General features: G+C 39.8%; 1 protein-coding gene across 1 annotated transcript; it reads right to left on the reverse strand.

The window, feature by feature from the left end:
- Positions 1-805: 805 nt before the first annotated feature.
- LOC307067899 (leucine-rich repeat-containing protein 37A2-like) lies at positions 806-26,686 on the reverse strand (the record flags this gene model as incomplete). The annotated part of the gene is made up of 10 exons (XM_079725527.1): positions 806-1,006; positions 2,521-2,570; positions 7,474-7,845; positions 8,322-8,489; positions 9,153-9,496; positions 11,520-11,638; positions 18,696-18,770; positions 19,316-19,387; positions 25,350-25,430; positions 26,484-26,686. The coding sequence occupies 10 exons, from the start codon at positions 26,684-26,686 to the stop codon at positions 832-834; spliced, it is 1,659 nt and encodes a 552-aa protein (XP_079581653.1). The 3' UTR covers positions 806-831.
- Between the last annotated feature and the right edge of the window lie 529 nt (positions 26,687-27,215).

Consider the following 27,215-nt stretch of genomic DNA (forward strand, 5'->3'; position numbering starts at 1 on the left):
TAGCTGTGGTCTCTTGTTGGGTTGGAGAAGATCCTGTCTCCTCAGGATGATCAAGAGGTGGAGCCAGGGCCTCCTGCTGAGCTGTAGGAAACTCAGCTTCCGTAGTGGCCTCTGGATTGATGGTAAATTCCAAATCCAGAGGTTGAAGTGGAACACTGGGCAAGTTTGAATGAGCGTGATGCTGAACGCCAGGTAGAGATGCTACCTCATCAGTCACTGGAATTTGAAGTACATATTCAGTAGGGAAAGCTGGAGCCTCAGTTGGGGCCTCTTGATGGAGTAGAGAAGGATCAATCTCCTCAGGGTGCTCTGGAGGCTGAGATGGGGCCTCCTGCTGGACGGGAGAAGGTTCAACCTTCTCGGGGCTCTCAGGAGCCTGAGTTGGGCCTCTTGATGGAGTAGAGAAGGTTCAATCTCCTCAGGGCGCTCTGGAGGCTGAGATGGGGTCTCCTCCTGGACTGGAGAAGGTTCAACCTCTTTAGTGACCTGTGGACTTATGGGAAGTGCCAGAGCCAGAGATTTAACAGTGACATTGTACAAGTGTGACTCCTGAGTATCATTTACCACTTGATGTGCTTCTAGTCGAACTACAACCTCCTTAAGTGTCTCCAAAGGCTGGGTGAGGGCCTCCTGAGGACTTGTAGTTTCTACTTCCTCAGGGGCCTCTGAAGGCTGAGATGGAGCCTCCTGCGGAAGTGGAGGTGGTTCTACCACTTCAGTGGGCTCTGGATGCTGAGCCTGGGCCTCTGCCTGGGGTGAAAAAGATTCAACGTCCTCAGGGGTCTGTGGATGCTGAGCAGGGCCTTCCTGCTGGGTAAAGATTCAGCCTCCTCAGTGAGCTCTGGATGACGAGTTTGGGCCTCCTGCTGGGATGCAGAAATATCGCATCCTCATCAGAAGACTCCCTGTCGTGTAGCTTTTGTGCCATGTTTTCCTTGCGTGTGGCGCTGAGAGGCCTATACATATCCCTAAGCCAAAGTGGCCGCCTTCTCCCGAAAAAGCCCTCCTAGAACACAGAAAGGGAAATATTAATTCTGCATCTCCCCTGCTTTCTCTGGCCACAGTACTTTATCCTCCTCACATCTACCTGACTCTCACTTTCCCCTGAGCCTCTCTTACGCAGCAGAAATCAAAAAAGCCCCTTGGAGGAAAACACACACAGTTAGTATTACACGTCACTTTTCATCTCTCTCACAATGTGTTATCTCTGCTTTCATTAGGACTAAATGGGTACCTCAGTCCATAATCACAATGAGCAAAATCACCACAGACCCGGGATCATGAAAATCATTGCATGCATGCAGGCCTTCCAGAAGTTCTCTGTGTCTGTCCAAAATGGACCCCAAGTGTCTCTGGAGAGACATTTGTATGTGGCTTAGCATGGAGCATAGGCAGGATTTTCAGCCCCGTTCACCTTTCTTTGCCCTGGGCCAACTGCCCTCGTGCAGTGAAAACACTGCACAACGGCACTGGGCAGAAACTTGTTACTCCCTTAGACGCGCTTCACACCAGTCCGCTTCGGACTTAGTTGCACATGCAGCATTTGCTGGGGGTGTGGGTGTGGGGAGAAGGTGATTTTATTTTCCTGGCTGCTCTATCCTATAAGTTGAATCACACCAAGTAAACACCTGAACCCAACGAGCAAAGTCATCTATAGCTCTCTGACTTTCACTCTGCAGGCTGTCACTCAGGTGTCAGTGAATTGTGGAATCCGTTTAAAGGCCGTGACCAGCAGGGATGCACAAAATACTCTTTTCGAATACAAACAGAATAGAAAAAAAATCACAGTGCGCAATAACTTTGTTTCAGAAACTACTTATGTCCATATAGTATGTGTCTACTCAACTGTGACATAAAACGTAGCTCACAGCCCAAGCACAGTGTGTGATCAGTAGAGAAGTCCTCAGTGGAAAGGGACCATCTTCTTCTTGGTAATCACTAGCAGTATGACCATGGGGCAAGATATTTTCCCTTTCTCTTTCTCCAGTTCCTTATTACAAAAGGAAGAGACAAACTACTGTCTAAAGTTTCTCCCGGTTAAAATTCTATGAGGTTTGGATAAAGGGAATAGAGAGTAGGGGCCTGAAAAACAGTAGGATGAGAGGGAAGTTTTCTTGCCACTTTCCAGAAGGGACTCATATGTTCTACCTTTCGTCAGCTTTGAGTGAGGCCAGCCCCTAAATCCCCAACCATGTGGCCCTCCCTACCCCAGAGCCTCCTAGAAGGCCTCTGGCCTGGCCTGATGCCTGGGAGCCAGGCATCAGCCCAGCAGGAACAGGTACAACCAAAACCTCTCCCCGTCCACCCTCTTTCCTTAAAGGACTAGTGAAAGCAGATGAATGTGTGCCAGTCCTGTTCTAACTCAGCTTCGGCTGGGGAGCTACTTCTGCTGATAAATAAACTAGGGTAAACCATTAGGGTAATTAAGCGTTCTTCCTGCCTTTGGTGAGGAAATTGAAATAGATGAGTTCTAAGTTCTCCTCTAGTTGTAAAATTCTGCTTTCAAAGACCAATATTTACCTTCGGCTTCTTTTTCTATCTTCCTCTTTTGCAATTCTATGAGAAGAAATCTGTCTTGAAAGAAAACAGGATCATGATGATCCATTACAACTATTTCCAAATCCTTATTCATTCCTTTTTACTTTAAATCTTATCTATCCAGTAAGATGATAACTCTTTCAAGGAAAGGATTTCTACCCTGTTTAATAATCCTTCGACTCTTCCACAGTACCTAACTTAGGGTCTTGCATGCAGCTGGCGATATATTTTATTGACTGTTTTAGATAACGTTCAACAGATAATTCCTAATAAAAACTCTTAGAAGTAGGAAAAGAAAATAAAAGTATCTGGCAGAAACCTAAGCATTGTTTTAAAGTCAAGAACAAGAGTAGGATGCCCAATCATTACTGCTACTATTGAGTATTATGGAGGAGGTCTTAATCAGTACGATAAGAAAAATGAAGTATTGGAAAGAAGAGACAAACATATTTGCATATGAAACAAGGGACCTAAAAAGACCAAAAGCATCAACTGAAATTTTATTGGAAGTAACATGAGTAAGATGGCTCCATACAAAATCAAGAGATCAACATATTAGCCTCAATAGCTTTCCCATATAACACAACTAACTAACTAAAAAACAGAAGAAACACCCAATTTACTCTATCAATAAAAATGCATGACGTACCTAGGAATAAATTTAACCACAAATTTGTAAGACCTATGTGATGAAAATATTAAAACTTTTTTGAAGGACATTAAGAAGTACTTACATGGCATGAGATACCATCCTCCTAGAATGTTGTAAAGAGGTCAATTCTCTTCAAATGAAACTAAAAATTCAATGCAATCCATTTATAGCCAAAATAATTTCTAAATAAAACCTGGCCAGCTGACATTTGGTAGAGAATATATGTAAGAATAGTTATGAAATGTATGCAAAAGAAGGTCAAAGATTAGGACCTTGTCCTACCAGATATAAAATATGTTATAGAGTGACTGAATTAAGCAGTGTGATATCAGTACTGGTACAGGACAAGATTACTGGATCACAGAACAGCATCCAGATGAAGATAGCATATTAGACCAGGGAAGAAAGAATAAACCATTCAGTGAAAGATTTGAAAAGAATCAGATCTTCATGTAGGGGGAAAAAGTTAGATCCCCTACCTCAACCACACAAACAAACAAATACAACAAATTCTGGACAGATTATAAAAGTACTTGAAGAAAATATTAGAGATGATTTTTACGTCACGAGGTGACAAAGGCCTGGCTAACAAAACCCACCCCACATGAGCCATGAGGAGACGACAGGCAGATATGGTGGCAGACTGTCAACACACCTCCTACTCTTCACAGCCCTTGCCCCCTTTTCCCCTGGACTGTTTGTCTTCTTCTTGTTGACTTATAAAACTCTTGGGAGTTCCCTGGTGGTCCAGTGGTTAGGGCTTGGCTCTTTCACTGCTGTGGCCCGAGGTTCAATCCCTTGTCAAGGAACTAAGATCCTGCAAGCTGCACAGCATGGCCAAACCCCACCACTTCGAAACAAACAAACAAAAACTCTTTATGGTAAAGAAATACTGGCTTTCATTGAATTTCAGTGTTTCGAATATTTCCAGTGTTTTTGTCTCTAAGGAGACAAGACAAAAGAGTGGAGTAGGGAGCACCAGCTTTGCAGTCGGGTGAAACTGCCTTCTGCTTTTGGTTTGGCCGCTGGGGCCTTACACTGATCTCCTTCATCTATGAAGGAGGGATAGTAATATCATCCTCACAGGACTGTGGGCTTTAAATCAGACAATATATGGAAAACTCTTCGTCTTACGCTTGGCATGAATCAGTGCTAAGCTGGTGTCACAGACAAGATGGTGGAATATATCAAAGACTCTGCTTGTGGCATCAGGCTCTGAAGGCTCTTTCCCACCAGAAGATGATAGAAATATTGCTTTTATTTTCTTCTAATACCTTTATGTGGTCTTTTTTCACACTTATGGATATATGCTTATTTAAGATGAAACATGGGGATCTGCTATTTACCCCCCAAGTAGTTAGGCAGCTATTCTATCACCATTTATTCATTTTCTTCTGCTGATTGCAATATTAAAACATGGCATTTCAAAAGTCTTAAGAACACAGGGGTCTATTGCTGGACTCTATCCTACTTCAAATAAATATTCGGTTGAATTATTCCTCACTGTGGAATTGACATAACGCCTCATCTCTCTTCCGTTGAACACCATTATTGTCTACCATAGGAAGAACACTGCATGGACCCTGTCCTCAAAAAGCTTATCATATATGTGGGGAGAGGAAATAACGGTTAGGACTCCTCGCTTTCACTGCCGAGGGCACAGGTCCAATCCCTACTTGGGGAACTAAGATCACAGAGGCCCAAACAAAACAAAAGAAAACAAATGCAAGAAGTTAAAAACAATAAAAAGGGGACTTTACAGAAATTCTAAAAATGCCAAAGGCCATATGCCACCTGAGATGTAGAGGGTACAGTCTGGGCAATGGCCAATGACTAGCAAGCTAGTCCCCAGCCTCCTAGGCTCAGAAATCATACTCTTCCTCACCAAGAGAGAACTCACGTCTTCCTGTTGTGGCAGTCTCACTTTAGCAATATCACAGGATTGATCAAACATCAGAATGCCAAATTACTTGACAATGAGAAATACATCTGTTCTACACACAGGGCATCTGTGTCTACACAATCAGAGAATTACCTTCTGTGGGGACAGGCCTCCGTGGCACACTAAAGCACAATCACAGAATCGAAGGCTACTTGGTGAGAACAGAATTAGAAAAGGAATCAGCTGAATCCAGACTTTAATGGGAAGGCCTGAGGTAACTGGATCCATCCATCTCCTCAACAGACAGCCTGGCTAGTGGGCCTGACTCTTCAGTTATGCTGCCTAAGGTGCCATCTCTACTCTTGGGCAATGTGAGGATGGGCACTGCCCATGTTGGTCTCTCCTCACCTTTTCTATGCTTTCACTAGTGACCAACCCTCCTGCAGATAGACACATTTCTCTTTAGAAGTTAGTACATCATATCAGGTTTTATTCAAGTGTGATAGGCCAGGTAGCCATTGGTCCTTACACATCTCTCCTCAGCTCCATGATGTGCTAACCTTGGTGGTTCTCTCCTGGGGGGCTGCCTTTCAAAAAACTGCTTACCACTTTGGTGAGTTCTGAGGGGAGGGGACTGCTTTGTTATGGCCCCTAAGAAATGGTGACAAACCTCACAGGACTAGGATCAGGAGGGCTGGAGTATTCAGGGAAGGCTTTACAGAGAAAGATATCTGAACTTGAGTTGGCTTTTCAGAGATTCATAGGAGTTCCACAGGCAAAGCAAAATAAAGGAATTTTAGAAGGACAAAGGCACAGACAAAAGTAGGAATGGGTATGGTGTAACTAGCGTATAGTGAGGAGCTGCTTTGGCTGGAATGGAGGGCTGCCATTACAGGAGAAAAGATAACTAAAGTAATGTGGAGTGGTAGGGTAGAATCAAGACTGTCAGCCTATTAAAATCACTCTTTTCATGTTAGCAACTGCCTGCTGGGAAAAGGAATAAACCACTATGTAACTGAACAAAAGGTAAACAGGCTAGCTCCAGGAATAGGCTACTATAAATATTTTAGGGTAGCCTGCTGCAAGATTTTACTTGCAGTGTTTTAATGGAAACTATCTATACAATTCCTAATACACCGGAGAAGAAAGCTGCTAAGTAAACCTGAGGAATTGACGAGATCACACTTTTGTCTTTTAGGCATGTCCTTTTAGCCCTCCCAGGGTGACTGAGAGCTCCTTGACTATGGAGATCCTATATCTCTCATCACTTCAGCCAAGAAGGAAAGAAATCAACAGTAGAATGAGAGTGACTGGTGAGTACATCAAATCAGCATACTTTTTTGATTTGAAGAAAATGTACTATCATGTCAACTCTGGCCTTCTTATAAACTTCACGTGTCAAAATAGTCCAATAGCTTGTTATCATGGATCCAATTCCATAGGGATCTCTTGGGAGTGAAGTTCCTTTTAAAAATCCTGTGGGGACTTCCCTGGTGGTGCAATGGTTAAGGATCCGCCTGCCAGCACAGGGCACACAGGTTCGATCCCTGGCCTGGGGAGGTCCCACATGCTGCGGAGCAACTAAGTCAGTGTGCCACAACTCCTGAGCCCGTGCAGCTACAGCCCGTACTCCACAACAAGAGACGCCACCTCAGTAAGAAGCCCATGCACCGCAATGAAGACCCAACGTAGCCAAAAAAAAAAAAAAAAAAAAAAAACCACACAAAAAAAACATCCTGGGAATATAATTTTCATTAAAAGAACAAAGTGTATGTCAGTCCTCATGGCTAAAGGGAAGAATCAAGTAGTAGCAGGTGGAAAGGTGAATTTGATTCTCAGTTTCTGGGTTCTGAATCTGAATTAATTATTGTCCTTACCTCAATGAGACAGAGAATTGTAACACAAATCGTCACTACTACAGGTACAGATACTTCCAAGGTGAGTTTGTTGTTATAGTCATAACCTGGAACTTCTTTTGGGAGCTAAAAAAATATATAACAATTTTTAAAAACAAGGAGATAGAAGGGATGAAAACTTACGATTCTTAATCCTATTCTAAACGATAGCTAACTATTCTTAAACTACTATGAAACCCAATCCTTTCAGGCGAGTAGCTTCTATAAGAACAAGCCAAATTTAATGTTATTAGTCTTATCATTAGCATTTTCTTCTACAATCTATCTACAATTTATTTATCTTGTGTTATGTCCTTTTCGCATCTACCCTAGGAATAGTGACACACTCTCTCAATGAGCAAAGTTGGTGATCACTGTCTTAGCCCGTTTCATGGCTGAAGATAAGATACTGACTAGGAGCCCGTGGTATTCCCACCTGGGCACGTTAATGGCATGTCCTAAACTGAGTAAAAGTCCAAGTCCCATGTGTCAGGGGTTATCCTCACCTCACTTGACTCCTGCTCTTTCTGCTCACTCTGGGCTTCTGTGCTCTCACTGATATAGTTGTCAGCTTTCCACTGGTCCATATCCCATTCCGCTTTGGACACATTTACTTCTTGCTGCTTGCTGAGAAGCTTCATCAGGAGGCCTGTTCTAGAGATGAGGTTGGCACAGGCCAGCTGCACGTGGGTGTCCGAGCAGTCTATTTTCAAAGTCTGGATAACATGAGAAATGAGCCTTTGCACGTCATTGTTGGGGATGAGGGACCAGAGCTGCTGGTTTAGCTGAGTTTCAACTTGATCACCCGGGGATGCGAGCCCTGGGAAAGTGAAGCCTGTGGGCTTAGAGGATAATTCAGTGACCATGTTGTGGTGTTCCTATTGTGTTTTGTTGGTGTGTTGAACAGCTGGCATACTGTTGTCTGCAGCAACAGTAGAATGTGCAGCAGAGACGGTCCTATGGGTAGTGTTTCCAGGGCCGGTTCCTCCTGGCAGAGTAGCATTTCCTGTAGAAATAATTGCTTCAGAAACATTTTGTGCAGTATTGTTTTCTGAAGTAGTGTTTTCTGCAGAAGGGTCTGAAAGAGAAAATAATTCTGGAAAAGGATTTTCCTGAGAAGTCACTTCTCCTGAAGATGAAACAGCCTCTCATGGAGGGGAATTTATGAGACTCCTCACGACAGAGAACGGAGGGCTTGCAAGCATCATTCTATCAAGTGAGCTTTTCTTTCTGAACTTTCGACTCCCTTTTTTTTTTTTTTCTGCGGTACACAGTCCTCTCACCGTTGTGGCTTCTCCCATTGCGGAGCACAGGCTCCGGACGCGCAGGCTCAGCGGCCATGGCTCACGGGCCCAGCCGCTCCACGGCATGTGGGATCTTCCCGGACTAGGACACGAACCCGTGTCTCCTGCATCGGCAGGCGGACTCCCAACCACTGTGCCACCAGGGAAGCCCCTCGACTCCTTTTAACTTTGGGTTTTCTGTGGACCCGATGAGACCTAATTTTATGGAAGATGTATTTTTTTTTCCAGAATGTGAGATTAATTCAAAGTCCTTAATATTTCTAAGTCTTGCCTTTGCATCTTCAAAAACATGAATAGTGTTGGATTAATCTTTTGATTTGCTTTTAACCTCAGATGGGGATTTTGGCGGGATGGAGGCACAAGGCCTGCCCTTGAAGTACGGTTTGAGGGAAGAGGCGCCTGCGGCCTTGTGTTCCTTTATGAATGAAGACTCTGCATTGGAGGACTTTCCCACCAGCTTCCTGGGCCTCTGCACCACGAGAAGCTGTTTCAGCTTTCTTGGGGATGGCCTCCTGAGCTTTCATTCTTTGGCAGTGTTCGCCACAGATGGCTGGGCATTCTGTTTCCTCCTGACGCTCTCATCTCCCACTGCTTTGAGGTGCATTTTCTGTATGCCCCGTGAGGACCTTGTTCACTCTCAGCAGCTTTTCCTCTGTTCTCTCAATCTTTGCTAGGCTGTCTGTCTGTGGTTGGGCAGTTTCCAATTTCTTTTGTAAGATGTAGCGTGTAAACATGGCACTTAAAAGGTTGCAACACGTACGCGTGGCAGGTTTTACTTCCTTTTTAACCTCATCGATTTTTTCTTGAGTTTCTGCATCTAACAAATTTTCCACAAAATGGAGTTCCCTCAATTTGTTTTTATTAGTTGAATGGTTGGGTACAGGTTTAACAAAAGGGCTCCTTGTATTGTTTTTCAAAAGTCCCAGCGGCATATCTCCATCTTGTGTATTTGAGAAAAGAAGTTGAATGAATGGTAATAATGTTGATTCCACATCTCCTAGATTTCCCTTTGAGATATAAGGCAGTATGTAATTTAGTGTACTGATAATATCACTTTTATTATTAAAGTCCAGCTGCTCATTCATGAAGCCTGACAAGCTGACAGCACTCTTATGTGAGGACATCCTCTCTGACTCAATAGTCAGCTCGGTGCTGTTGTTCTTCTGCTGGGCTTGTAACACCTTCATCAATGATCCTCCTGCATTCTCTATAGATGTTTCTTCATCTGTCAAAAAAGAAGGGACTGTTTTTGATCATTGAAGCCTGATGGGACAGCCTTTTGTCAGTCCACAGCCAACGAAATTAGGAATCAGTCAAAGTTTGAGTGCCACTTAGGAGAAAAAGAAACCCACACTTAAGCCTATGACTGGCAACAACAAAATGTGAAAAAGATCTCTCTTGAAAAAGGGGCTATCTACTCAGAAAATTCTGTAGCGTGAAATATAGGAACTATATTCAGGATTACTCCACTGGTTCCCAGGGGCCAGTACTCAAGAAAAGCCAAGGTTGGAAGACAAATATTCCCCTAATCAGCTGGACTCTCTGCAGATCTACTGTGACTCCTCACATTCATATACCCCATCCTGTCCTGCCTCAAAGGCACAGGAGTGTGAGGCTTCCTCTCTCCACCTCTTCAGTGTGCTTGTGTTCTTGCTGCTATCACAGATCTCCACGACAACAACCACCGCTAACAGGTCGTCATCTGGACATGTCCTTCTCCAACTACCCACTGAGTCCTTTGCTTAGTCCCTGCTTCTATATATCCCAGTCCCCATAACAGAAGGCTCTATACAGAAAAAAACACTATGTCCGCCCTGGCTCTTTGCTAAAATTTGGGCAGGGATCTCGCGTATAAGTTAAGAGATTTGCCAGATTGTATGCCCATGTGGAATGTTCAACAAATCAATGGAATAATACTTGAGGCCCTAAAATGTAGACGGGAAAAAGCAACTTCTGTCAGATGGCTACTTTGCTTTCAATTCATTTTACTTCTAATATTTCCAGCTCTACTTGGGGAACCATCCAAATCTTCTGACTGTGTGAAGGTAATGTGTACCATTGTGTAGCTGGGCTTGTCTTCCAAAAGGATTAAAAGTATTTTTGGTGAGGGTCAAAGGAGGAGGGAAGGGTCATGAAAAAGGAGGAGCAGAGGCTAGCAGAGAGCCCCAAACTGGGGACAGGAGATCGGGGCACTAGGGTCATAGCACTTAACACCTCTGATCTTGTTTTTCCTCACCTGTAAAAGGAGATTAAAAATGCCTTTTCTGCCCACTTCTGGGGGAGAAGGGAGTAATATAATTAGTAAAAAAAATGTTTGGGGGAGTTCCCAGGTGGTCTAGTGGTTAGGACCTGGCACTTTCCCTGCTGTGGCCCGGGTTCAATACCTGGTGGGGAAACTAAGATCCCACCAGCTTTGTGGCCAAAGGAAAAAAAAAAAAAACTGTGTTGAAAAATCAGCAATATTGTCTTTATATAAGTGGCAAAGTGTTATTATTTATGATGTGCTCTAGATCACTGAAAGAGACCTGTATTCAAGCTACCTGGGCATGAAAGCACATTTTGGAAGTCATCAAGTTAGTGCCCATAAATCTAATATATAGAAAAATAGTTGAAAGCCCCTGAGTGTTTTGTGGATAGAAAAACTTGCGATTCAGAGCAAGTTCAGAGCTGGACAGTCAAAGAAATAACTAGCTCTCCCATGCATTAGAAGGGCTTAGTAGCAGCTTCTGGTTATGGGACCAAAAACTCTCAGGCTCCATATAGGACATAAAACAGCATCACTTGTATTCTTTATAAAATTGCACAAACAAACAAAATAAACAAAACTATATTTACACCTGTCTTATAAGACAAAGGGTACTTGAGACCTAATGTATATAAAATCAGTTTACAAACTGTTATGTAGTATGTGAATAAGTTCTCATTTGCAGAGAGCACAGCATAGGATATGTGGCCATTAATGTGAATTCCCTTCCCCCTTCCATTCCTTTCTCTTGTTCCTTTATATATGCAGATCAGTTACATTATGAAGCTAATAATGTAACTGAGCTATTCTTAGCTTCATAATGTAACCAAGAATCTGATTTTTAGCAAGGGGGTAATTCTTAGAAATTTAGGGAGCTGGAACTCTGAAGGAATGTATTAAAATAATGTAATTACATCATTAGTTTTAAAATGTATCATCCTTGATTAAAAATAAAAAATTAAATTAAAAATTAAAAATGTATTATCCCGCAATTGAGACTCACCACAACGTGTGACGTCCCTCAGGCGTTCACTGTCACAACGCAGCTTGACTGTCTCACAGACAACCTCAATAGTATCTTTAAATTGGCAGAGGCAGGAGGCCATATGGCTGGGTAAGATCCTATAAATGGAAACAAAGGTAATTAAATTCGTGGTAAAAGAGTTACCTGAGTAGGTAGAAGAGGTAGGCCAAGGCCACCACAGACCAGTGCAAAAAGGAGTTCTTGGGGCATATGGACTATAGAACTGGATAGGGGCCGGTTGGCCAATTGCTGCCCTTGACTGTTGTAAATAAATATAGAGGAGGAGAGAGGTGCCCAACAGAAGAATTAGGATGGCAGTAGGTATGATATGCCTAGAAAAAAGGGAATAGGGATTAGAATTAGGTCACACTGATCTGTAGTTTAATTCAGAAGTATCTCCTTCCAACCCGAAAGCCTCACTTTGGGTTGAGAGTACACAGGAAGAAGGCAGACTTCTAAGAAGAGTATGAATAAGACCGCACATTCTGGAGTCACTTTCTCAGGTCCTATTTGTGAGGAGTAATATATTAGAAATTATTTTAGTAATAAAATAGCATCATGTGGCTAAACAATAACAGAGATCGCATTGACCAAATCTGGACAAAAGGAAAATTCCAAAGAATAACATTATCATTATAATAAGGTATAACATAGTTAATTGAAAAAAAAGCACATGAGTTCATAATGATACTCCAAATGAAAAGTGGGGGAGCTCTTCTTTATAGAATAATGTCAGCTAATAAATGCAAAAGGAAGGATAGAATTAGGAAAGTGTTATTTTGCAACTATCAATGTAATAATCGATTCAGACAAGGATTATCATTGATGCACAGTTGGGTGAAGAGTTGTTTGAAAGTAGGATCTTCACTGATCCCAAGGATCACCCCACATATTATTTATCAATTACCAAGGGGAAAAATAACTTTACAATGGAGAGATATGGAATAGACCACCTTAATCAAGTGATCAAACTTAGCACTGGGCCACCTGAAGTGATGAAGTATGAAGAATACATCACCTACATAGTATTCTTCCCCAAAATGTTTACTTTGACTCTAATGAGGAAACAGACAAATAACAGATTGTGGGGCAATTTACAAGACAACTGGCTTAGACTCTTCAAAAAAGCCAATGTCATAAAAGACCAAAAAAAATAGTAGGGAAAAATTCTAGATTAACGGAAACACAGACATGACATGCAATGCCTAATCTTTAATTGGATCCTGTATCAAAACAAAACAGACTTAAAGAATGTTATTGGCTTCCGGCCAAGATGAAGTACAAGGGCCAACTTAACCTCCCACCTGAAACAAGGAAAAAATCAGATGGAACATATGAAACAACAGTTTTCAAGAAACTGAACCTCAGGCAATAAATTTCAGTGATTCCCGAGGAGATGGGAAATAAATGAAGTGATCCCTATAATTGCCCTTACTTCTCTGAGAGAGTATCCACGTCATGGTACAGGGAAGAGAAGTCCAGACAGAGACTAGTGGGCTCCCTGACAGACGAAATGGAGATAAGAGTCTGGGAAAACCAAGGTGACTAGAGTTCACAAAGCAGAGTATCAGAGAGAAAAGAAGTGCACAGACAAAGAACTCTGGAGATATGCAGAGGGATCTCTTGAGAATTCAACAAAGTATGGGTCAGTACATTTGTGTGAGGAATAACTTGATGCCAGGAAAAGAACCACATGAAAGGATTAATAAGAAGAACAACTGGATATCACACAGGGTTGTAGGAATAGTACCTGTTCCTACAAGTCAGACTGGAAAACCTCATGATACTCAGAAAGGACTTGTCTCAGTAGTTGCAAATAATGAGCTCCAGACTAAAGGCTACTTGGACTCCTACCCAACGAACCTTAAAAGCTAGACCTAAAAGAATAAAATTGTTTTGAGTAACCTAATTTCACCCAAAACAAAGCCCAGGCATTTTACAGGAATATAAATATACATAGCACACAATAAACTAAAACTCACAATATCTGGGATCATATGAAAAATTGCCAAGCATGCAAAGAAGTAGGAAAATATGACCCATACTGAGGAGAAAAGGCAATCAATCGACAATACCCCATAATCTATACAGATGTTAGAATTGGCAGAAAAGAACTTTTAAAAAGTTATTATACATGAAGAAAAGTTATTCTAACTGTATTTCCTATGTTAAAAAACCCAGACTAAACACTGAAAATGTTAAGTACAGGCATGGAAAATGTAAAACAGACCTAAATTGAGCTTCTAGAGATTAAAAACAATGTCTAAATGAAAAAGATATTGCAGGAGGTTAAAGGCTAATTAGACACGGCAGAAGGTCAGTGAACATTAAGGCATAGCAACAGAAACTATCCAAAATGAAACAAAAGGAGTAACAAAACAACAACAAAATGAATAGAGCCTCAGTGACTTGTGCAACAACTTCAAGTGGCCTAATACATGTGTACTTAGAGTCCATGAAGGAGAGGAGAAATATAAAAATTTGAAGAAATAATAGCCAAAATTTTTCCAAATTGGTAAACACTATAAACCCACAAAATCAAGAAGATCAATGAACTTTAAGCAGAAGAAACATGGACAAAACTACACCAAGGCACGAAAAATAATCGAATTGCTCAAAACCAGCAATAAAGAGAAGAATTTAAAAGGAGCCAGAGGAAAAAATTATACACTACCTACAGAGGAACAAAGATAACAATGACAGCAGAATTCTTGCTTGAACCATCGTAAACGAGAACTCAGTGGAATAACATCTTTAAAGTAGGGAATTGAATTCTATCAAGCTAGAATTTTATACCCAGATCTGTCCAAATAAAAGCAAAATAAAGACTATCTCAGACATACAGAAGCTGAAAGAATTCATTACTAGTAGACTTTCACAATAAGAAATGTTAAAAGAAGTATTTTTAAGCAGAAGGAAAATGACACCAGATTGGAATATGGATCTACATAAAAGATTAAGAATACTGGATACATACAACAATGAAGACCCAATTCAACCAAAAATAAATAAGCAAATTAAGTAAAGAAGGGAAAAATCATATAATCATTGCAATAGATGCAGGAAAAGAATGAAAACATCTAACACACATTCCTGATTAAAGAAAAAAACAGCCCTCAGTAGACTAGGAATGGAAGGAGACTTCCTTAACTTGATAAATGACTTCTGCAAAAAACCTAACATCATACTTAATGGTGAAGGACAAAGTACTTTCTCACCAGGATCAGGAACAAGGCAAGGATATCTGCTCTCATTGCTTCTATTTGACATTGCACTGAAGGTTCTAGTCAGTGCAATAGGGCAACAAAAAGAAAAGAGATATTCAGAATGGAAAGGAAGAAGTAAAACTATCTTTATTTGCAGATAACATGATTATGTAGAAAACCTGATAGAATCTACGAAAATGATACTGGAACTAATAAATGAGTTTATCAAGTTTGCAGGGTACAAGATCAACATACAAAAAGATGAATTTGTCTCAACAAACAATCAGAGATCAAAGTTTTAAAATGCTACTTATAAAAGAATCAAACATATAAAATGCTTAGAATAAATCTGACAAAAGACTTGCACACTGAAAACTGTAAAATATTGCCGGGGGAAATTAAGAAAGACCTAAATAAATGGAGAGATATAAAGTATTCATGGATCAGAAGATTCAATATTGTTGAGACATCAATTCTCCCCAAATCGATTTATACATCAAAACCCCAGTAGGCTTTTCTATAGACATTGACAAGCTAATTCTAACATTCATATGGAAATAAAATTTAGAATAACTAAAACAACTTTGAGAAAGAACAAAGTTGAAGAACTAACAGTAACTGATTTCAAGGATTATGAAGCTACACCTTCAAGACATTGTGATAGTAGTGTAAAGACAGACTAAAAGACCAAAGGAACAGAATACAAAGTTCTGAAGTAGAGATAAGTGGAGAACTGACTTTCAGGTTCAAAGGCATTTCAGTGGAGAAATGATAGTCTTTTCAACAAATGATGCTGGAACAACTGAATATCCAGGGGCAAAAAGAAAAAAAAATGAACTTCCAACTAAACCATTTACAGAAATGAACTCAAATTGGTTCAAAGATCTAAATGTAAAACATAAAACTATAAAACGTCTAGAACAAAACAGGTGAAAAATTTTATGACCTTGAGTTCGGCAAGGTTTCTTAGATACAACACCAAACGCATAATGCATAAAAGAAAAAAATAGATAAATTAGACACCATCGAAATTAAGAATTTCTGCCCTGCAAAAGACACTCCTGAGAGAATGAAAAGATGAGTCACAGAATGGGAGAAAATACTTAGCAACTTACATATTGGATAAAGGACTAATTTCCAGAATATATAAAGAACTCTCAAAACTCCAGAAAAATATAGATAAAAGATTCAAAGATATACAGATGGAAAATAAGCATATGAAAAGATGTTTGACATGATTAATCATTAGGGATGCTACAGTGAGATACAACTACACACCTATTAAACTATCTAAAATTAAAAATACTGAGCATAGTAAATGTTGGCCACAACATGAAGAAAATGCAGCTCTCATACACTGCTGGTAGAGATGTAAAATGATCAAACCACTATGGAAAATAGGTATTTTTTTAAAACTTAAACATACACTTACCAATGATGCAGCCATTCTACAGGCAGGCATTTACCCAGGAGAAATGGAAGTATACATCCATACAAGACTTGTACACAAATATTCATAGCAACTTTATCTGTAATAGACAAAGACTGAAACAACTCAAATGTCCATCAATGGTCAGTAGATAAATGGTGGTATATCCATATGAAGGAATGCTATTCAGCAATAAACAGAAATGAATTACTGATATATACAACAATATGGATGAAGATTAAAATAATCACGCTGGGTTAGAAGCCAGTTAGAAAAAAGTATACACTGTATGATTCCATTTACACAAAATTCTAGAAAATGCAAACAGAAAGCAGATCAATGGTTGCATGGTGATTGGGAAGTGCAAGGAACGATGGGAAGGAAGAATTACAAAGAGACATTAAGAAACTTTCTGAGGTGATGGACATTTTGATTTTCGTGATGTCTTCATGGTGTGTATGTATGTGTGTGTGTGAACACAGATTATTGCATGTCAATTATACCTCAAAAAGCTGTTAAAAGAAATGATATTATATAAGAGAGACAATTGGGGAAATTTGAATAGCAACACTTTATTAGGTAATATTATTGTGTAGGAATTTAATTTCTTCAATACTGTGTATTAACAGTATCGTCGTTACACAGGGAAATAATTTTTAATATACAGACAGGAGGGCATCTAGCTGACAAGAGAGGGATCGCAATTGTGGCAGATGCTGTGGGACGCTGAGGAAGATGAGGCTAGAGCAGTGACCAATGCATGACGGCACGGTGAAGACAGTCATTTGTCAGGTTACCTGACAAAGACAGTTGGAACAGACTGCTAAATGCAGGGCCGTTTCCGCATACTAATCTCATGCAATCCCCTCAACTAGCGTTGGCGTAACAGAAAGTTTCTATTAGCTTGCCATATTGGAGGGGGGATGGCACAATTTAAGGTGCAGTAAGTTGTGTAATAAACTGTCACAATAGGGTCCTACAGAAATAGTTTTTTAAACTGCAAAAAAATAAAACTTGACCCTTCCCTCACAACATATATGAAAATTAACTCAAAATGAAACATAGACCTAAATGTAGCTATACAACGTCTGGAAGAAAACGTAGGAGAAAATCTTTGCGATTTTGGGTTAGACAATGGGGTCTCAGAGAAAGATTTCTTAGATTAAGATGCAAAAAAGCAGAAACCATCTAAGAAAAATTGCTAAGGGACTTCCCTGGTGGTTAAGACTCCGAGTTCCCAAAGCTGGGGGCCCGGGTTCGATCCCTGGTCAGGGATCTAGGTCCCACATGCATGCCTCAACTATGAGTTTGCATGCCAGATCTAAGAAGCCCATGAGCCGCAACTAAGGGGCCCATCTGCCGCAACTAAGACCCAGCACAACCAAATAAATAAATTAAATAAATATGAAAAATTAAGAAAAATTGCTAAATTAGAGTTCATCAAAAAAAATTTAACACTTCTAGTTTTCAGAGGCCCTTTAATGTAATGAAGATAAGTCACAATCTGGGAGAAGATATTTACTAAACACATATCTGAGAGCAAGGACTTTTTCCATTGCTTTTTATATAAAGCACTCTTAAATCTCAATATAAATATCTAATTAAAAAATGGATTTGAACAGACACTTCATTTAAAAAGATATTTGCACATGAATAGACACTCAACATCATCAGCTATTACAGAAATGCAAACTGTGGCAAAAACCACGAGATTCAACTACACACCTACTAGAAAGGCTAAGATTTTTTTAAAAAACAAATATAAGGATCAGGTGAAGATGTAGAGCGTCTGCAACTCTCATAGACTGCTTGTGGGAAAGCAACATGGCACAGGCACTTTAGAAAACAGTTTACCAGTTTCTTAAAAAGTTCAATAGGCACTTAGCATATGATGAAGCAATCCCACCCTGAGGTATTTTACCCCAAAGAAATGAAAACATATGCTCACACAAGACATATGTTCACACACACATGTGAGTGTTTTCAGAGGCTTTGTTCATAATAGCCAAAAAACTAGAAGAAACTCAAATGTTCATCAAACGATGAATGTGTAAACAAACTGTGTATCCACACAACTAGAATACTGCTCAGCGCTCAAAAGGAATGAGCTACTGACAGGTGCAACAAAACAGATGAATCTCCAAAGAGACTGGCTAAGTGAAAGAAGCCAAAAACAAAAAGCTACGTACCACATGATTTCATTTATCAAATATTCTGGAAAAGGCAACATTATATGGACAAAAATCAGGTTGGTGGTTGCCAGGGGCTGGTAGTGACAGGACGATGGATTGACTACAGAGGGACATGAGGGGTCTTTTGGGAGTGCAGAAGTTTTCTTTACCTCAAATGTGGTGGTGGCTACAGAACTATACGTTTGTCAAAACACATCACACTGTATATTTAAAAAGAGTGAATTTTGTTAAATGAAAATTATACATAAATAAACCTGAATTAAGAAGATAATCAAACAAACCTAAAAATACAATGGAGTGGAAATCAATGTAAGAAAAATCAACTTACAGTGTTTCCAATTCAAGGGTCATCATGAGGATGCTTTCAATTGCTGTAAGTGACACTTGTGCTGTTCCCATGTCTCTGAAGGAGAAGCCCAAACATGCATGATATAAAACCCAAAGACAAAATTTCTAAACTGAAAAAGATACTTAACATGTGATTACTTCCACTTTGGCTTCTTACTTGCCATAGATGATAATTCCAAAGAGCTCTTTTTGAAGAAATTTAAATTTGCATCATCAAATTAATGACCTTGGTGCTGAACAGTACAATCATTTTCTATTATCCTCACTTCTCATTTTCAATTGCATCTACCTCTTTTGATCACTCTTTTTTAAAAAAATAATGTACCCCTTATTCCTTTTTGCTTTCTTGGATAAATACTATTCCTATATGCATCTTCATGTTCCATATCTATATGTGTTCTTCAACACTGTTCTCATCCTCTGCTGGCTCTCTTACCCATATATATTCTTTCTTAATCCTTTTCTTTGCCAATAACTCCTACTTTCAATAACCCAGTTAAAATCTAAATTATGACTGTTTAGCCAAAGTACTCAATTTTTGACGAAAGTAAAAAGGAACAGAAATTATCTCATGAGCCATGAAACTGTTACAATACTTACAAATATTTTAATGCTGGCACTTTAAAAAGACAAGAATCTTCAACTGTTGTCAAAGGATTATGATTGAGAATTCTGAAAAATGGAATGGAATTAAAATTATCTGTATTTTCAATTACTTCCATGAAAGTTTATATTCATTTTTTTTGGTATGGAACTTGAAGGTTAAAAAAATCATTTTCTGTCTTTACCTACAAATCACCCTTAGAATCCGTCAAACACTCTTTCACTGGGAACTACCCAGGTCTCTAGATGATAAAGTGGAGAAGAGAAACAAACAAACAAACAATAAAATAGAAAAAAAGTGGCTAGCAAAGAAAAAATATGCCAAAGTACTTTTCACGTTAAAAACCCTCCAAGTGACTATGCTGGTAGGAAGCCCTTGCTCTGTAAAAAAGTACTATTTCTAGTGTCCTCCATAATTCAAGGTGTTTTTCTTTCATCTCTACAAATTTTGAAAAATTTCATGATTTAAACTACCCAGCTAAAGACAGAAATAAGGCTAATTCCTTGGTTCTGGAGCCAAAGAAGAGATAAATCCAAGAGGAACTGGTGAAAGCCATACTCCCATCACAGAGTCCCATGTGTACTCTTGTGCCATAGCCTTTGTTACTGTGTATGTAATCAACTGTTTACTTGTCACTCTCCTAGATTGTCAGCAACTTGAGAGCAGGGACCACACTTTATTGTCATTATTATTCCTGTGCCTGACATAGTGCCTAATATTTACTAGGCATTTAATAAATGTTTGCTGAATAAATAAATAACATTTTGTTTATATATCAATAATATAAACAAATTAATTTTGGGGAACAAAATTTTATTCCAAAATGTTGGAATACATTTTCTTCATAGTTCTTTCTTTCTTTCTTTTCCCCTTAGTTCTTTAAAACAAATAAGGGAGGAAAAAAAAACCCGAAAAGAAACAGGAAGAAAGAAGAGAATATCTGACTTTAGGTTAACTCTACTCAAGAATTATTTGTGTACTTTTGCAGAATATTATAAAGATAATTATCAAAACTAATATCTTTTGGGTTGCCATGCATATGTGATCAGCATTTAACATTTCATCCTCACAGTAACCTTATGTGATATATATATTACACAATTGTACAAATGAGGAAACTGAGGCACAGAGAAGTTACATAACTTAAGTCATCAAGCTCGTAAGAAGCAGAGCTGGAATTTGAACTCAGTTCTGACTCTAAAGCCTGTGTTTAACCTGAATGAAAAAAAAGGGTTTTTTAAAAAAAAATCTGTTACTTTAACCTTAATTTTGACAGCACTAAATACAGAAATACCTTTTCAAACTTCATCTACCCATCTGGGAAAGCCTCTATGAGAATTATATTTTCTCTTTTTATTTATTTATTTATTTCTCTTTTTATTTATTTTTTCCTTAATCATCTCTCGTGATAAATATTTAATTAGCCTATAGCCATTGAGACTTTATAGATTTTTTTAAAAAATTGCAGGAAAATCAGTAAAAATGATGGAGGAAGGACATCTGAAAATTCATCCCTGCATAGAAGCAACAATAACAACAACAACAAAACTGGCAAAAATGGTCAGAATCAACTTCTTCTGAACTCTGGAAATTTAACCAACATGCTGGCAGTAAATGGGGGAGCAATTTATTCAAGGAAAACAAATTAATTTCTGTAAGAACAATGAGATCTGTGTTGCTTTAACTTGCCCTTGACCTTTGGTCTCCATGCCAGTGGTAGCCTTGAAAAACAGCCCACATCCCTGGTACCAGAACGAGCAGCATGGACTGGGAGGTCCTTCAAAGCCTCATTCCCAAAGAACTGTCATTGTTTTACATGTCTGGGGGTCCCCTGGAAGACCTCACTTGAAAGGCTTGCCTTTGACCTGACTGAGGGCTGTCTAGTGAGAAAAGCCTCTGCTCAGGTGGCATTTCTGGAAAACATTTTCAAGCCAATATTTTAACATGGCGGTGGCATGAGGCAAGGGATAACAGTTTGGGGCAAAAAACAACCCAACCGCAAAGCTTTAAAAGAAAAGCTGAGGAATGAGATGTCCACAGAGACTTTGAAATATTCCAATGTATTCCTGGGAAACTGGAAGACCACAAGACATATTCCTGGGCATCTAGGAAAATAACTGTTAGCATTAATAAATGAGTTCAGCAAGGTTGTAGGATATAAGATCAATAGTATTTCTACACACCAGCAATGAGTAATCGAAAAATGAAATTAAGAAAACAATTCCATGTGTAACAGCATCAAAACAAATATAATACTTAGGGAAAAATTTTACCAAGTAAGTGCAAGATTCACACTGAAAAGTACAAAACTGTTGAAAGAAATTGAAGAAGGTCTAAATAAATATAAAGACATGCTGGATTCATGGACTGGAAGATAATCTTATTAAAATTTCACTACTTCCCAAATCGACCTATGGTTCCATTGCAATTCCTATCAAAATCCCAGCTGACTTCTTTCCAGAAATTGCCAAGCTGTTTCTAAAGTTCATATGGCAATTCAAGGAAACAGAATAACCAGAACAATGTTGGTAAAGAACAAAGTGGGAGGAGTCACACATCCTGGTTTCCAAACTCAGTTCAAAGCTACTGCAATCACAGTGTGGTACTGGAATAAGAACAGACATGTAAATCAATGGAACAGAATTGACAATATAGAAATAAACCCTCATATTTATGGTCTATTGATTTTCAACAAGGGTGCCAAAACAATTCAAGGTGGAAAGATCAGTCTTTTCAAATGATGCTGGGACAACTGTACATCCACACACAAAATAATGAAGCTGCACTCCTACACTTCACACCGTATATGAAAATTAACTCCAAATGGATCAAATATCCAAATGTAAGAGCTAAGGCTATAAAACTCTTAGAAGAAAACACAGGAGTAAATCTTTATGACCTTGCTTTAGACAACGGTTTCTTAGGTATGATACCAGAAGCACAAACAACCAAAGGAAAAATAGATGAATTGGATTTTATAAAAACTAAAAAGTTTGTGCTTCAAAGGACACTATCAAAGTGAATAAACATATAGAATGGGAGAAAATACTACAGGTTGGAAGAATAAGATGCAGGTGGGAGAAGAAAAGTATAGTAGTTGCTAGGTGTGACAATCTCAAATTTTTGAACTATTACAAATAAAACAGCCACCCTGAATCACCCCAAAGGGCAGAGCCGAGTTATTTTTGCTTTTAGTGTTTATGCCTTTCTAAATCTGAGAAGCTGCCAGGATTCTACTACATAGCAAAAAGTGATGACAACACCCTGAAGTGTGTAAGCTTTTGTGTGTACATAGCTATGTAAAGGAAACCAATGCTAGCTGACTGGGGGAGCATTAGGGCGGCTCTGTGACCGCAGCTCAATTTGCCTTCAGAGTGTGGCCACACCTCCCGCACTGATAGTCTCAACATTGGGGTAAATAATCCAATAGGGATAAGGCTTTGATTTTCCTCTTATTCTCTCTTCGTGCTTATGTTCTTGGTACAATATTGATGGACCACGGACAAGCCAGCATGTGAATGTGCTCTGTCTGGTTAAGTTATATAGCCTTTCTACATTGTAGAGTCCTTCAGTTTCTAAAATCATGGAGCTTGTATTGTTAGATCCAATGAAGTGACTAAAAGAATTTTTAAAAATAAGCCATCAGTCTGGACCTGCATAGGTGAATGAAGGAGAAACACTTTACAGTCAGAGAAAAAAAGCATACTTAACATTTAGGATTATCAACCACTGCCGGTTTTCCATAGTATATTTCATTCCGGATTTTATTTGAAAGAGATATGATTACTACCACCATTCAAAAAGTGGTACTTTATTAATTAATAAGCTCTTGGCTCATCTTTGACGAAGATTTCGGATTTAAAATAGACTACCACACTGCTAACTACTTCACCTGATATTTCTCAATAACATAGAGGCTTCATTCAAGAAACCTACTGACTTATAATTACCTGACACCCGGTGATGAATCAAGGTTTTGTGGGGCCTGAACCTCATCTACTTTGGGAAATCCTATCTAATAAAAACATGCAAAGTTATAAATAGAAAAATCGCTAGGACCCCTCTCAAGACCTTGGAAGGGACCTATGCAAGTGAGGAGCCCTGAAGCCTAAGGTTCATTGAATTCATGATAAATCCACCTCAGCTGGGGCCCTTTTCCAAACTTATTTAATGCAAGCAACTTATAAACACCCCAGTAATATGTCATTATAGGGAGTAAAATGATTTAACTCGAGGGTGGCATCTTCCCTTGGTGGCTTGCCTTTGGTAAGAGATGCAATAAAGTTTATATCTCACCATGGCAAATGTTTCCTGAGGCAAATTAGCTTTGTCTATTAGAAAGACTTAGTCCAAAACAAAGACTTACTATACTGTGACAATCTTTTGAAAGTAACTGTGAATGAGTTTTCGGAGTACAGTACTAATTTATTTACAACACCAGATAGTTCTGATTCTTTCACTACCTTTTTCTGTCATTTAAGAGGAGCACAAATTCCAAAGGAACAAGTTGGTGCCTCTTCCATTACAAATCTTTTCTAACCTACCACCCATTTGCTACTTCATCACCCCCCTCCTTCACCTTGTTACCCTGCTGCATAGATGCTAGAATGGCTCTCATATATGTTTGCCCATCAACATCCATATTTCTCCTTCCAGTATGAATGCTTCTTGGGGACAAAGTCCCTGCCCTATGCGTCTTTGTATCCCCAGCACTTAGTAGTGTTCACAGACAGTGGGCAAGGCACTCAGTGAATGTTTTTGAATGAATTCATTAATTTTTAAACTGTGATTTATTTATTTATTTCCACAATGTATTTTCCTGTGTTGCCTACATAACTATAGTGAAACTCTGATTCTTATAAGGAACTCTTGGTGTTATAGGATGTTTAGGAAAGTGGTGAATTTAAGACGTTGTACTGACACTACTAAAACCACCTGGTGAAGGGACCTCATGAGCCTGCTCTCCGGTGTGCTAACAAAAGAAAAACCGACCCTTGGTGCTCTCTCCCCAAGGTAGGCGTCAGCAAACTAACAAGGGAAAGGAAGGAGGCCGCTAAAGATAGGCATCTGCAGGAATTGTTAATCCAGCTCCAGATACAGCCTCAACACCTTCACTAACCCAAAATGTGTGAACTGTGTGAAACTGGATTTCTGAACCACAAGACAGGTAAGAGAGTCTTTTCCAAAGCCAGGTGTAGAAGAGCTCTTTACCTTGAGTCTAAAATCGCCTTAGGGCCATTAAACGTACCCACTATCATTTCCTTGTGTCATGAGAAATCAGAGAAGTTTTGAGGTGAACGGGTGTAAAACCCACACTTCTTATTGAAGAGTAGTCAGCAAAGAAAATATATTGAATTAGGCCACAGCAAAGTATTTTCTTTATATTTTTCACACTACAGCTGAACACAAACAACGTATTTTTCCATACCTCAAAGGTTCCTATTGGCCACAGGTAATTCACTTCAGCAATATATGCTTTTTTGAAACATAATGTTCTGGGTGGCTGGGGAGAGCCCTGTGGTGGGTGTTCAGGAATTCTTTCTGCTTTACCATTTTAAAGAGCTAATAATGGTTGGGGAAGCACCCACACTTTTGCTCCCTGAAGCATACCCTGCTAAACTTAGTTCTCTGCAGCTCTGTGTTGCATACATTTTAAGCAGTTAGGAACTTTGCACATGAAAAGGAATCAAAGTGAAATTCAAAAGTGGAACTTCCTGGACCATTCGCATATTGGAGAGGCATCAGTGGGATTCCATAACAATGCTAATCTGAGTGTTTTTGTTTGGTGCCTTTAATTGACCATGCCAAAGATCAGTACTATGGAAAGAAGAGCCTTTCACATATATGAGTTAAACAAGTCTCTTGGCCTCTTTGTACCATAGTTTCCTCATTTGAAAAAAAAAAATAAATGGCTCTCAAGACGTACTTTCCAGAATTCATACTGGGCTTACTTACACCCAGCTAACCAATAACTGCATGATTGTTTTTACACACAGTTTTTTATATGTATTCATCTTCTATTTCACTTACAACTTGTGTAAAAACTGCATTCCTTGCAAGGCCTGAAACGTTCCCAAGCTCAGTTCTGTGAGTAACTTGCAACCAAGATTTCTACAAAAAAAGACAGGAGCAAAAGAATTAGAAAAATAGATATTCTTTCAGAACATTTATCCTTTGGCAATAATTCTAATTTATATATGATGAAACATAACATCACTACTCCCTCCATACACTAAAGAAATCTCACTGTGGGAGATATTATGATTTATACTTTCATGATTATATATGTGGTGAATTAGATACAAAATACTAAATGCTCATTAAATACTTGTGTTAAGTGATCTTTTTTTTTTTTTTTTTTTTTTGTGGTACGCGGGCCTCTCACTGTTGTGGCCTCTCCCGTTGCGGAGCACAGGCTCCGGATGCACAGGCTCAGCAGCCATGGCTCACGGGCCCAGCCGCTCCGCGGTATATGGGATCCTCCCAGACCGGGGCACGAACCCGTATCCCCTGCATCGGCAGGCAGACTCTCAACCACTGCGCCACCAGGGAGGCCCAGTGATCTTTATTTCTCTAGCTAGGCAGCACCATTGACATTTTTGGCTGGATAATTCATTGCTGTGGGAGGCTCTCCTGTACACTGTTGGATGTTTAGTAGCATCTCTGGTCTCTGTCCACTAGATGCCAGTAGCATATACAGTTCTGACAAGCAAAACTGTCTCCAGACACTACCAAATGTCACCTGTGTGCAAAATCACCCTGGTTGAGAACCACTGCTCTTGATACTGGGTGATGTTGGATGCTCAGCATGATCCTGCTCTGTGCTGGAACTGTCACCTCGGGATACAATGGAGACTGAGCTACAACTTCCTTAATGAGCTCTGGAGGCTGAGATGGGGTCTTCTGCTGGACTGGAGAAGGTTCAACCTCTTTAGTGACCTGTGGATTTATGGGAAGTGCCAGAGCCAGAGATTTAACAGTGACATTGTACAAGTGTGACTGCTGAGCTGCATTTACCCCATGATGAACACATGGTCAAACTACAAACTCCTTAAGTGTCTCCAAAGGCCAGGCGAGTGCCTCCTGAGGACTTGAAGTTTCTAGTTCCTCAGGGGCCTCTGAAGGCTGAGATGGAGCCTCCTAAGGAAGTGGAGGTGGTTCTACCTCTTCAGTGGGCTCTGCATGCTGAGCCTGGGCCTCTGCCTGGGGTGAAAAACATTCAACGTCCTCAGGGGTCTGTGGATGCTGAGCAGGGGCCTCTTGATGAGGTAAGGATTCAGCCTCCTCAGTGAGCTCTGGATGATGAGTTTGGGCCTCCTGCTGGGATGGAGAAATTTCAGCTTCCTCAGGGGGCTCTGGCGGTTCATCTGTGCTCCCCAGAAAATCCCTAGGTATGCTCTCCTCAGGATAAAATGCATCCATACTGGGATGTGAATAATCACCCTGCAACTGTTTTTCTAGACCCTGAGTGTTTTTTTTTCAAATTGGCCTATAGTTCCAACAACAACTTTGGCAAGCCGTCGATGCTGAACTAGAACGTTCTTCAGGTTTGGGGGTGAAACAATAAAGCTCATTGGTTTTGAGCTCTTACTACCTAGAAGTGGAACAAGTATTTCAAATGATTGGTGACCTTCAGCCTGATCTAGACCTATGTGTTTAGTCTTACTTTTGTGTCGAGGAGGCAGAACCAAGGGCTGATTCTGATCCCACTCTAGCACTGGAACCGCCTCTGGGAGCTTTTAATGTTGGATTTGCTCGTTATTCAGATACTGATGTGGAACAGCAAACTGATCTGGCCCTGCAGGGAGCTCTCCAACGGAATCCGTGTCCGCGTATGGAGCCTCAGTCTCAGTCAACTCCTGATGAGGTGGGGCCAACATCTGGACTGGAGACGAG

This window comes from Hyperoodon ampullatus, assembly GCF_949752795.1.
Source record: "Hyperoodon ampullatus genome assembly, chromosome: 19".
Classification (NCBI taxonomy): Eukaryota; Metazoa; Chordata; class Mammalia; order Artiodactyla; family Ziphiidae; genus Hyperoodon; species Hyperoodon ampullatus.